The 13610-nt window shown below is 35.5% G+C and overlaps 1 protein-coding gene across 7 annotated transcripts in view; it reads right to left on the bottom strand.

The window, feature by feature from the left end:
* LOC309627645 (UPF0462 protein C4orf33) overlaps positions 1-13610 on the bottom strand; it is a 94037-nt gene that overhangs the window by 68625 nt on the left and 11802 nt on the right. For 3 of the 7 annotated variants that reach the window (XR_014243884.1, XR_014243885.1, XR_014243886.1), the window contains exons 3-7: positions 12937-12997; positions 10520-10571; positions 10184-10383; positions 8162-8316; positions 5274-5506 (exon numbers count right to left, since the gene is read on the bottom strand). Coding sequence is in view for 1 of the 7 variants with exons in the window: in XM_082389792.1 (XP_082245918.1) it covers positions 8211-8316; positions 10184-10383; positions 10520-10571; positions 12937-12997 (419 nt within the window). In the remaining 6 variants the exon portion in view is untranslated. Of the gene's footprint in view, positions 1-5273; positions 5507-7552; positions 8317-10183; positions 10384-10519; positions 10572-12936; positions 12998-13610 lie in introns of those variants that run through there. The other 4 variants (XR_014243887.1, XR_014243888.1, XR_014243889.1 and 1 more) reach the window with 2 other exon arrangements.

The raw sequence follows: 13610 nt of genomic DNA, 5'->3' as shown, positions 1-13610 counted from the left end.
AAATCCAGGTTAGTAAAAGCATTTAGTATAGAGGCAGCCTGGGTTTTCTTCCTCTCTGATATTCCACTACACTGTGACTCATTCCCTACTCAGGATAAATCCTAAGAGATCTGCATTCAGATTAGCCACTAGTCTACTACCAAAGTATACCTGCTGCAGTGACAATTTGCAGGTGTGACATTGCACTGCTGCCATAAATTGTACCCTAGAGGAGCCTGGGGGGAAAAATGTGTTTCTCTTAATAAGTGGATTATTAAAAAGGAGCAACTTGAATACCCATCTTCTCTGCAAGTGTACCACAAAAAAGTGAAGGGCTTATCAACCTCTTTTTTCTTCTATGTTAATTTTATTTATAGAATCAGGGAGGAAAAGAACTTAGTTCTGTAGCTTTATATTACAGATGAGTAGTTAAGACTCATAGAGGCTGTAGTAAAGTTGACAAGTGCCCGGTCTCCAGAACCAAACTTCCTGGGTTCAAATCTACTGCTCCTTAGCTGTATGATCTTGGGGAATATGTTTAATCTCTGAAGCTCTCAGTTTCCTTAACTTTATTATTATTATTTTTACTGGGGTATAGTTGTTTTACAATGTTGTGCTAGTTTCTGCTGTACAACGAAGTGAATCAGCTATACATATACATATATCCCCTCCCTCTTGGACCTCAAGATATATGACTCTTTGAGGTTGCTGTCAAAATTAAATATATGGTTCCTGAAAAATAATAAGTATTAGAAATTTTAATGAAAAGATTTGCACAAAATCAGGCAGTTAGGAGAAAAGCCAGGACTATTGCAGGAATACAGGACACTTGGTGTTTCTACGGTATATACCAAAGCTTACTACTTGTGGTATTATCTTTTTTCTTCAGACTATTTTTTCAAAGCTCATTCAAAAACATACATTTGTATTTAGCACATTTTTTACTGCTTCGAATGCTTCCATTTATAGTTTGGTTTTCTATGTCTGCAAAGCTATCTCTTCAAAAGATGTACTCCAGGCACTACAGTGCCTTAGGGCATTATTAGAAACATGGGTTTTCAGTGTACTATTGAATCAGATATACTACTTAATGGATATTTCAGGTGATAGGCTGTCAGAAGAAAATTAGTTTTTACTAAACTATGCATTCTCTGTGAGTTTTTTAGTATAAAGTAAAAAATTAACAGAAAAACACTAAAGCTCTCTCAATAGCCAATTATGTTATTACATATTACTGTAATTTTCATACAAATGGTCAAGTGTATATCATTTGACAATATTTTCTACTATTTCTCCTTTAAATTACATATTAGATTTATAAACATCAGGCATAAAATTTATGGATCACACTGTATGGAAAATAATATTTTAAGTACTATTTATCATGAAATTATAAGGTAAAATTTGTACAGAGACTCCTCACTTTTCATAGATTTATAACTTCTAGTTTCTTATATTCTTCATACATGTGTCATCCTAGCTCTAGTGATAATCTTTTCACTATTCCTTACATGAAAAATAATTGTTGGTAATAATAAACGGTTATAATAGTCAATTTTATAAATTTTTTTCTTATAGAGAAAAATTAGGACAAGAAGTGATCAGAAAATGGGTCGTGCCCACTGATTTAGTTATTTATTTTCCTTTTTTAGTGCTTCCTTACTTTCTGGCACTAGAAGATGCTCTAGACTTATCTTGTATTTTCCCCGAACTAGCCTTGTCAAGATGTTAAGCCCCAAGTTTAACATCCCGTGCCAATAAATTTTTCCCCTTTCCAGCCATATATACTGCCTTCTCTAGCAGAATAACTAGATCCACTCCAACATGTGCTTCCCTGGTTCCAGGTCCTATAACCTTTCGGTGAACGCAGTACTTCTTCCCATGTACTTCTTCACAGTACTTATTACTGCTGTTGCCCCTTGAGCTGTGCTGCAATCTGACCCTCATTTTCAGTCTGGTGAGGAAATAGCATGTTTTGGCAAGTGCTATTTCTGAGGATCCGCCTCAGGTGAGGTTTTGGGGGGAATGTCTAGGCAAGCTGAGGATGATTGCCTCTGATGAGGGTAAAGGAGCTGCTTCTGCCAGCCCAGAGGGTGAAGGGAAATCTGGGGCTCAAGATATGCCAGAATAGGTTCATCCATACAAATGTCCTCATTCCAGGTCTCAGGGTCCCACTCTTTCCTTATGAGGCCCCTAATTTCAACACAGGAGTCAAAGCCGAGCATTCAGTCTCCTTTGCAGTATAGCTACCCTTACCACTAAATCCTGAACTCAACTTTCCACACTTTCTGCCTTCCAGCTGCTGGAAATTTGGCTAATTCAAATGTCGATGTACATCGTTCTGATGCTCACAAAGTGCCTTTAGTTTGTAGTTGGCTATTTTCATTTTTCAAGGCTTCCAAAGCCTTTATCAGAAAGCAGTCAACTCCACCTTCAACAGACTCCAGAGTTCCAAAGCAATTACATCAGACAGTTCTGCGGGTGCAATTGTTGTCTAGGTGGGTAGACACATTCCTGGTGCTTCCCACGCCACCATCTTCTCAGAATCCCCTCCAAATTGTTACTTTTTATTAGTGGAGAAAGAGCAAATGAAATTATTTCAACGTCCGAATTGTTTAAAAAAAAAAAAAGCAGTTAACTCCACAGTCCCTATTGTTTCCACTGCTTCTATGCCAAGTGCTATCTCTCACACTGATGTTTGACCTACACCTGGTCCTCAAGCCAGTCTACCACTGGTGAAAGTCTTAGTAACTGATGTTACACCAGGGTCATCAACACCACCTATGGGGTCCCTATCACTGAACGCCCCATGAGTGATACAGTTCTTGATTCCCATCCTGACGGGCTACTTCTGAGGGCCACTTTAGGTAACAACTGACTTAGCCTGGGTTCCCCGTAAAGCGGACATGGGGCAAGGGCTTGCATATAGGTTGATTTTGGTAAAGTAATTCCAGACAGCAGTAAAGAACTAGGAAGAGTAAAACGGGAAATGAGGGAAAGGCGGTATAAGTTGTGTTTTGATTTGGTCACTGCTGTGAGCAACTGGAGTGTGATCCTTTTAGGTGTCTTCTTTAGAGCTGTGTGGAATCGACCTCCGAATTGTGAACCCGAGGGATGAAAGAGAGGAGTATTTATCCACCTACTCCCATCCTTCTTGGAAAAACAAATATTGTATATTAACGCATATATGTGGAATCCACAAAACTTGGTTTGGACGATCTTATTTACAAAGCAGAAATAGAGACACAGATGTAGAGAACAAACGTATGGATACCAAGGGGGAATGGGAGGGTGGGGTGGGATGAATTGGGAGACTGGGATTGACATATATACACTATTGATACCATGTATAAAATAGATAACTAATGAGAACCTACTGTAGAGCACAGGGAACTCTACTCAATGCTCTGTGGTGACCTAAATGGGAAGGAAATCCAAAAAAGAGGGGACATATGGATACGTACAGCTGATTCACTTTGCTGGACAGTAGAAACTAACACAACATTGTAAAGCAACTATATGCCAATAAAAATTAAAAAAAAAAAAAAAAAAGCGTTGTCCCATGAGGTGTTAGCTCCCTCTCACATCCAAGGTAGTTTATGCGCGAGACTGGCTAAATATACTTTTAGCCAGCACAAGCTGAGGCAGCAGACAAGCCATGAGACAGGATGCTGTCAGTTCCCTGAGTCCAGCTGGCTGCTGGAGTAAGATGTTAGGCTGAGAGGATGGGAGGTGGGTCAGGAGAGCTTCCTAATGCACAGTGGGGGTAAGTGCCAAAATACAGCAATGTTAAACTCCTACGGAAACTTAAAAGGGCACGAGGAGATGAGCCTCGGGCTCTGAGGCATGAGCACAGGTGTTGAGGGCTTACTGTAATTGCTCCACCACTTGCATCCTCTCTCTTTTTAAATATCAGATTAATTAATTATCAATATATTCACTATCTTCTGCCCTCAAAGCCTAACATTTTAAAAAGAAGGAAGAAAAGGAAGAGACTTATTTTTTCTGTGGCAAAAATTTTTTTAAGGTTGAAAAAGCAGTATTTGGGGGCTAAAAATAAAAAGTATATTTCCCTCTGGACTGTGACTTAACAGTCTACTGGAGCTGAGAAAACGCACGAGAAAGCACCTGAATAAATACATGCACTGTGTAATCTAGTTATGTGGCGAGAAGAGAGGATCTGCCTGATAACTATAGTGAACAATTCACAACACAGCAAGGAAATGCATTTATGCATATCTTAAACAAAGAAATGATATTCTTTCATGGTCCTAAAGTGGAAAAACAAATTTGAAACAGCTATTACAAACACCCACTCTCAAACACTAAGTTTCTATAGGGTGCATTGTTTGTCTCTTACTAATGGATAAATTTTCCCTGAACTGCATGTTCCTTTCCAAAGAAAATGTTTACATAATGTGTTTTTGCTTGCTTGGTATTGGAAGAAGGAAAATATTTCTTATCTAGAGAAAAGAAAGTCAAGAGATGTTTTCAAAACATCTAAACAGATAAAAAGAAGATACATAGTAGGTTTCAGATAGCTCACAAAGTGCAACATCCAAATTCAATCTTTTCTATGGTTTTGATTGTATCTAGGATATTTGTGCTTTACTTTGCCCCCATATTATAAAGTTATCATTTACATCTGAACCTGTGATGCAGGTACTCCACATTCTCATTAACGCTTGGTATTGTCAGTCATTTCCAATTTTAGCCATCATGTGAATTTTTAATTTTGGTTATTTAGCGGTATCCTGTTGTGGTTTTAATTTGCATTTCCTTGGTGATAAGGGAAGTTGAGAACCCTTCTATACTTTCTACTTATTGCCCTTTTATATATTTTCCTCTGTGAAGTGTCTGTTCAGGTCTTTTGCTCTTTAATTGGCTTGTCCTTTTATTACTGATTTGTAGGTGTCCTTTATGTATTCTGGGAAGAGTCCTTTATCAGATATATCTATTTTAAATATTTTATCCCAATCTGTGACTTGCCTCTTCACTATCTTTTTTTTCTAATTCTTTTTTTTAAATTGAGGTATAGTTGATATACAATATTACGTAAGTTTCAGGTGTACAACATAGTAATTCACAATTTATTGTTGTAAAATATTGGCTATATTCCCTGTGTTGAATATATCCTTTTAACTTATTTATTTAATACATAGTAGTTTGTACCTCTTAATCTCCTACCCCTAACTTGATCCTCCCCCTTTCCTCTCCCCACTGGTAACCACTAGTTTGTTCTCTGTATCTGTAAGTCTGTTCATTTTTTGTTACACAGTAAGTCACCTACATACGAATCTTCAAGTTGCAAACTTTCAAAGATGCAAACGTGCCCAGAGAAAGGACGAAGACAGACAGAGGAAGAAGTAACTGAAGAACCGAAGAGGTTCACGATGCAGGACATGGCAAGGGGATTTTCTTTATTTGAGGAGGCACTGTTATTTTTTGAGGCACAGGAACCAAATGTAGAACGGTACATGAAGGTTGCAGCAGCCATTCAGAATGCAGTCCAGTGCTACCATGTCATCTATGGTGAGATAAAAAGAGCTACTACCCAGACATCACTGGATCATTTTTTCAAGAGGGTAAATAGAATTGAATCCGGCAAGGAAGCAGAACCTGTGCCATCAACGTCAGGTGTGAGTGAAATTGCAGCTTGCCCTCCGTCTCCTATTGCTGATGATCCTTCAGCTCTACCATCTCCCACCTCCTCTCCCTCCTCCAGTCAGTAACTCTTCTTGCCTGTTTACTTGATGCCAGCCCCTGTATGCCAGCTGTTGTACTGTACTACTGTACTTTTCAAGGTACTGTACTGTAAGATTAAAAATGTTCTCTTTTTGTTTATGTATTATTTGTGTGAAAAGTATTATAAACCTATTACAGTACAGTACTATATAGCCAATTGTGTTAGTTGGGTACCTAAGCTAACTTTGTTGGATTTATGAACAAATTGGACTTATGAACACACTCTCGGAACAGAACTCGTTCGTATGTAGGGGACTTAGAGTGTGTTCACTAGTTTGTTTTATTTTTTAGATTCCACATATAAGTGATATCATACAGTATTTGTCTTTCTCTGATGTATTTCACTAAGCATAATGCCCTCCAAGTCCATTCATGTCATTTCAAATGGCAAAATTTCCTTTTTTTTAAGGCTGAGTAGTATTCAACTGTATATATGTACCACATCTTCTTTATCCATTCATCTGTTGATGGACACTTAGGCTGCTTCCATATCTTGGCAACTGTAAATAATGCTGCTATGAACACTGGGGTGCATGTATGTTTTTGAATTAGTGTTTTCATTTTTTTTCAGATATAGATATCCAGGGGTGGAATTGCTGGACTGCCTCTTTGCTTTCTTGAATGGAAGCTTCTGACAAACAGAAATTTTAAATTTTGATGAAGTCCAATTTCTCATTTTTTTTCTCTTTTAGTTAGTGCTTTTTATGTCCTATTTGAAAAAAATCTTTGTCTACCCTTGAATGTGAAGAGTTTTTCTAGAACTTTTTTCATTTCACCAGTCACATTTAGGTTAATTTTCCTATAAGTTGTAAGTTAATTTCTTTTCATGTTTTTCCAGTTATTCCAACACAATTTGTTGAAAAGACTACCCTTTCTCTTTGTCAAAAATCAATTGACTATATGTAGTTCTTTTTCTGGTTTCTCTATTCTATTCCATTGATATATTTGTCTAAATCTATGCAAGGTCATATTTTCTTCATTATTGAAGCTCAATAAGTCTTAAAGTCAGGTAGTATAAGTCCTCCAACTTTGTACTTTTTCAAAATTGTTTTGGCTATTTCAGGTCCTTTGCATTTCCATATAAAATTTGAATCAACATGTCAATTTTTACCAAAAAAAAAGCCTTCTGGGTTTTTTAAAATGGGATTGCATTGAATCTATAGATCGATTTGTGGAAACAAATTAGGCAGTTTATATTTTCTCTTTATAAAGAAATCTGTAGGTAGCAGTCCAGATATGACATGTTACTCTATTGTGCTGTTTGGAACTCAGGCTCCTTTGTCTTGCTACTGAGCTATTTTTGGGTTGTCTCCTCATTAACACAATGGAGCAAGCATGTTACCTCGGGTATCAATTCTATAATTCAGGAAAAAGGAAGAGGGAAGGCAAAGGACAAAAGGTACATGGCAGCAGAGTCCTTCATCTACGAGGCATCTTTTCTTGCAGGCCCATCTAACACTGTATACTTAAATCTCATTGACCTAAACTGTTCTACAGTGTCATTTCTACCTGCAAAGGAATATGAGTAAATGTAGTTTTTGAGAAAATCCCCTAAAAATTCAAGTTATATAAAACAGTTAGCAAAGAAGAAGAGGAAAAAGTATATCACTGGGTAGGCAACTAGGTATCTGTACGAGTAATAAAGGTTCTTCTTCTGCAAGACTGCTTATCTCTGAGTTAAGAATGGTGGTAAAGGACCAGATTTGGTGGAGAAGTTCATAGATAATCTACTAGATGGCTTCAAGCTATGAATTATAACACAAAATTTGAAAATTATGGACCAGGAGTGTTTGATGTTTATAAAATAAAATGAAGACATTTTGACATCTTATTTAACAGCATTAAGAAAATGTCATTTATTTGTAAATGAAAGCAGAATCTGTTGCCCGAATTCAAGACTACTTCATTCCATTTTCTGCCACAGAAGAAAAGTAGTCATAAGACAGGAAATACAGCTAATTAAATAGCACATGTATTTTAATAATGCCGTAACAGATATGCATCTCCTGTTCAACTGAAATATGTCATTGTTTTCTATTCATTTCAAAAATGGACAGAGGAGTCTGAGTAAAGAATTATTATACATTACTATGGAGTTCAAAAATTTGCAAATAAGATGTTCAGTTGTAAGCTGGCTGAGGTTTAGTGGAGTGGGAAGAGAAATACTGATTGTGGTTGACAGAGTCCGGGATATTTGGGGTGATGGTGCTGCAAGGCAGATGGTAGAACCCCTTGGCATGATGGCTCCTGGGCTAAGTGACTCCAAGAAACATTTTCACTTTATAGATAAAATCATACATGAACTTTCTACTTTCTTGTTAATTCATACACAATTTGCCACAGAGATACTATATACTTTCACTGACCTCTATGAAATATTTATTGTTGAAATGTGTTCATGGTATCTTGAAAGAGATCATACTTATTATTAGTTTACCTTAAAAGGTATAGAGAAGAAATGATTGATATGGTCATCTACTATACTCCTACACATCAGGTTTCTCTATTAGCCACAGGTCTGACTCTGGTTGTTTCCACTCTTCTCCAAGCAGTGTGTTAAAATTGAAAGGCTTGAAGTATTCCAGATGATGGCTAAATGCAAAGAAAAAGATAGTTGGAATTGAAATGAATTATGCATTTGTGAACAAGCTGTCCTGAAGGGCTATTTATTTTGTTATATCTGTTATAGGACATTCCATTTTAAGAATATCAAAGGTAAGATGTATTCTACATGTACAATTTTCTCACTCTAGCAATCATTCAACTCTGAAAATATTCACCCATATCTCAAAGCACTCTCCTTTCAGTTCTGCAGATAGCTCCCTCACAGCTGAAGGGAGAAATAAAAACCAACCCTGAAAACCTGACTCATTCCATCTAGCCTTAAACAAATCATATTATACTCTTACAGATGTTTTCATATTCAAACTTTGACGATTTATATCAGTTATGTAAATAACTGTTTTTTTAAAAGTTTCAGCTCAACAGATTAAAGAACAGACTCCTTTGCCAAAGCAAGGCAGGTTTATGTAAAAGAGGGTAAATTCTAGTTCTTTTCTTTCTAGGAAAACCATTTAACCATTAGGAAGCTTTCTATTGTGGTTTAATGAGGAGAGAAAGGTTAGCTAACGTGCTGCAATGGAACTCAGCTCTGTAGGAAATCACTCTGCCCTAGCCAATGGCATAATCATACTTTTACCTAGAGTAAGCCTCTGATAACCTATACATAGGAAGCCTGAATACAGGAATACATTAGCTTGTGAAGAGCCAGAGAAACATGCCATCTTGATATGAGAGCCCTGGGTGAGTTACATCTAGATTCCTGTCCTACTCTGCCCATCTGACCAGGCTGAGCCAGTTTTAGTCAATCCAGATTAAGCAGTTAAGAAAACAACAGTGAAGGATAAGAGAAAGAAAGGGAGAAAGAGGTTTTTCCTAGAAAAGCAAGGGGAAAAGGGAAAAATGCATCTGGCAGAAAAAAGGAATATGCTAGAAGAGATAAAAAGTCAAGTACAGCGGAGTAAGAGCACGACAGGAAGGGCAAGGGAGAAGGAGAACAATGCAGCGCTTTCCAAGGGTGAAAAGGCAGCAAAATATGTGTACCACAGTGCAAAGCCCACTAGGATGTCTCTGTTAGGCTTTTCTAAACACGCAGACCCACAGACTATGTTGGCCACTTGAGTGCACTCTATAGCGCGGGAATCTCAGCTTGCCCCAGGACAGTAGCTGGCTTTCCTCCCTGAGCTGGTAGTGTTTGCAGCGGTCCGTGAAACATTCATAAGGCTGGCCAGGGTTACATGCTCCTTAAGTGACAGCTTCAGGTGCAAAGAGATCAGACTCAAAATGGGAAAGCATAGGAGATCTCCTGGCTTGTATGCCCGCTGTCCAACAGGAGACAGTATTTCTTGCAATAACTCCCTAGGTATAGCTTCCAGGGTCCCCACAGAGAACATTCCTGTTAAAGGGAAATCCCAAAGCTGTGCTGTCTCCATCTATGCTGCCTAGAAATATAGCTGACATTTTTATCCTTATGAGGTTACCAGGAGAAGAGAACTAGAGAGCTGACTTAATGTCAGATTCTCAAGCAGCAGGGGAAAGGATTTATTAACCCTTTGCTCACACCAGGAAACACAGATGCCTCTGGCCATTTAGCTCTGAAAGGGATCATAAATAAACTTACAACCACACTTCTATGCCAGTTGTAGCAATACTCACTAAGCAAGACTTTTCTCACACTGCCATGGAAATCTAAGTGCTCTACTGACAGCAGTGAGACAGACTATGTTTGTCCAAAGTCAGTCTGCCAAATACTCACTGAAGACCATCAGGAAACATAGGACTCTACTTGGTGCTTTTACACGTGTCTTCTTTGACCAAAAAATGTTACTACTACTCTACCAAGAATTAATTTTTAAAAACTCTTATAGTTGGGACATATTTTCATTTATTCTCTACTTACAAATCAGGTTTTTGTCCTTGCTGCAGCTCATGTGGAAGTACAGGGTAAAGAGCTTCATAGCTTCTTTTATCTTTTGATCCATGAATTGCAAATGAATTGAATTTTGTCACATTTGGTGGAAAATAACTCCAAGGAAGATAAGCTCTACCTTCCCATTTTGTCTCTCCTCTGGACGTTTTGAATGATAGATCAAGTTCTTGCTACAGAAACAACATGTGAAACACATAAGGTAAATTCATACTTATATTAACATTTAAATATGTATATATTAACATTAAAAAATATATATATATCTTATACACTTAAGGATTTTGTCTCATATTTTTATTTACTTACTTTCCACACATTTCTTTTTCCAGAGAGTAAAAGCACCAAATGCTGTCCATGGCTGTCAAAATTAAAATTCTTCATGAGTGTTTGAAACAAACATTATTTTCTTCACTATCCTTCATATCTGCCATGTGTGTGCTTGTAACTAAATTTCCAAATAATTAAAAGATGCAATATGAATATTGGATAATTACAGGGACAGCCAGTGTGTTCAGTTACTTAAAAATGGCTTCTTTGAGTTTAACACTTTCCAGGCAGTTGCCGTCAAATGCATAAAGCTACACATGTTTAGACTCCTTTTTATATTCTTTAAATAGGAAACTATATGAAATACTTCAATTGGTTAGATGGTACAAAGTATGCAAAAGGGGTGGGGTATCTGGAGTTCATAATAAAACTCGTTTCAAAAATGAAAGTATCCCAAAGGGAAGCTGGCACCAATTTCCAGGTCAAAATCCAACAAACATATTAAAGGTTATTTCTATAAGAAAACTGTCTTGAAGCTCATTAGGAAGATGGAATATAAAAATATACATTGTCTAAAACTACTTAACAGGTTGAAGACTTTAATTTGTAACTATTTTCTCATACAACTGTCCTCGACCTATCTGCCTGCTGTGTTTTCCTGCTTTCAACCATTAGTTCTGACACTGATGTCACGTCTTCAAGGAGAAGCACAACATACTCCCAAAAGAAAATTCTAATAAGAGAGCATAATTGGGATTATCCATGTCAGTAAGAATCAAAGGATTTCAAATAGTTACATGAAGCAAATTTACGGTCTCTGGAAAAGACTATACCTAAACATTTTGACACAGATGGTCTGTTGGGAGCTTTTCAGGAAGGATTTCCTTCAAGAAACTAGTCTAACAGAAAACAAGTATTCTTTTCCATTTAAAAGTTCTCTGCTTCTTTTTATTATTATGCAACCTTAAGAATATCCTAAGAACAATAAAAGTTCTTAAAAATTCAAACAAACATATTTAAGTTGCTTTCCTAGAGGTTAACTGTCACAGGAGTTGATTTCCTGAAGCAAAACCATGATTCTTGATTATTAACTGTCCTAATGTATCTAAAAACAAACTTATAGAATTTATTAATTTTATACATTATGGTTATTGAATAATTTCCCAGCAAAAGATAATTATCTGATGTATCTTATGCTAAGTCATCACTTTATAAAAATAAACTGATATTATCATCTAAAAATTTAAACTAAGGATGTAACTTTAGAATTCTAGCAGATCCAAGTTCTTGACTATCTTCTAGACAAGTTATAAACCTATTTGCCTTAGCTTCCTCACGTGTATGGTGAAATTTTCTTACCTCACATTACAGTTTATGAGAATTAATCATATTTTTCAATAAAAGATTTTGGCATGTTAGTTGAAGGGTAACAAAGATATATAATTACTCTTCTGAAAAATATAATTGTGAACAGCTATATTTTCCACACTAGCATTACCAAGAAATCAAAATAAGGGAAAAGAAAATGATATCAAAAATCTCACTGAAATCAATTGTTTGGGACTCTGCTCAGTCTACAAAAGGACAAAGGCTACTAGATAACAGATGCTGAGAAGCATTTAAATGTCATTTTAAATGAGTAATGGAAATATAAAGAAATATTTCATTACTAAATATTAACTTAAAATTTCTTATAATTTAGATAACAGGTAGGTATAAATTTACTTTTTGACATTTACAGGAAAAAAACTGCCAACCAGGTAGAGAGTTCCCAAGGACCGGTTAAATTTGTGCAAAGAGAGTCCAAGGTTAATATTTTTCATAAGTCTAGGAAAAGCCATGTGTGATTTAGTTTTTATCCTTGGCACTGAACATAAAGTGACATAGTATACACTCAGTAAATGAATGATGAATAAAGGAAGGAATACATGAATACATAATTATGTAATATATAAAATTAAAGTTTAATCTAGTTATTAAAAGAATCCCCTAAAAGAAACATTTTCATAAAGTAGTTCAATTCGTTATACCTATATGCCTCCCTTTATTTCTAAATAGCTAATATATAATAATGCAAATTTACAGAGTAAATAATGAATATGCCTCCCTTTATTTCTAAATAGCTAATATATAATAATGCAAATTTACAGAGTAAATAATGAAAGAGTTTTATAATACTTTTTAATTTTGCAAAAAAACCTTCAAATTTATTAGAAAACCAACTACATTAGTGAATTGAAAATAGTATCAACATAATATTTTCAAAACCTTATATATTCTACATTATACATTTACTTGAAAATAAGGAATTATATATAATTCAGATTAATTCAAATTAGCATTCTGACTAGTTGACTAGAATTAGTGAGCTTTTACTATATCCATATGATTTATAATTAGAAAATAATGTGTTCAAAATATGTAGTAGTGAGTTAGAAGAAATATTTTATACTTACGGACAAAGTTCAACTTCTAAATACTGTTCAGTTATGTCATTCAAGAAAAATGCTTCCACAACTTTTGAAAACAGAGATATGACATATTGAGAAACTTAATTTTGCTTCAACAATAAATAATTTGTTTATACCTTTAGAATATAAACTGAATTAATGCATTATTTTTAATTAAAGCTATATCACCACTAGGAAAAGGGGAAAATAAAATAAATAGACATTGCCTGGAAGAAAAAAATACATAGAAAATAAATCATCATTTTTTTCCCCATATCAGATTGCCATAAAATAAAAATATTACTGAAGCCTAGTGCTGGTGAGGTTGTAAAGAAATGAACATATCACACAGACTCTGAGCTAGTTATCTTCTTCTAGGAATTTATCCTAAGGAAATAATCACACAACTGAAAAAGAAGTAAGATGCTATTCATCAAAGTACAACATTACTCAAAAAGAAATGGTCTAAATTGTTATCTCCTGTTATATAAATAAATATCCTATTATATAGGAGACCTGTTGAATTATGGAATCTGTGTATTCCATGTAATAGAATATAATGCAGTCATTAAAATAAAATATGCAGTTAAATATTTTTTGATATAGGAAGATATCCATGATATTTGGTAAGTAGGCTGCAGAGCAATAACCAAATGCACATGAAACAAAAATGTGCACAT

The sequence above is a fragment of the Balaenoptera borealis genome (assembly GCF_965194805.1).
Source record: "Balaenoptera borealis genome assembly, chromosome: 4".
NCBI classification, from domain to species: domain Eukaryota; kingdom Metazoa; phylum Chordata; class Mammalia; order Artiodactyla; family Balaenopteridae; genus Balaenoptera; species Balaenoptera borealis.
The sequence above is the reverse complement of the archived record's forward strand: the minus strand, read 5'-3'. Positions and strand labels throughout refer to the sequence as shown.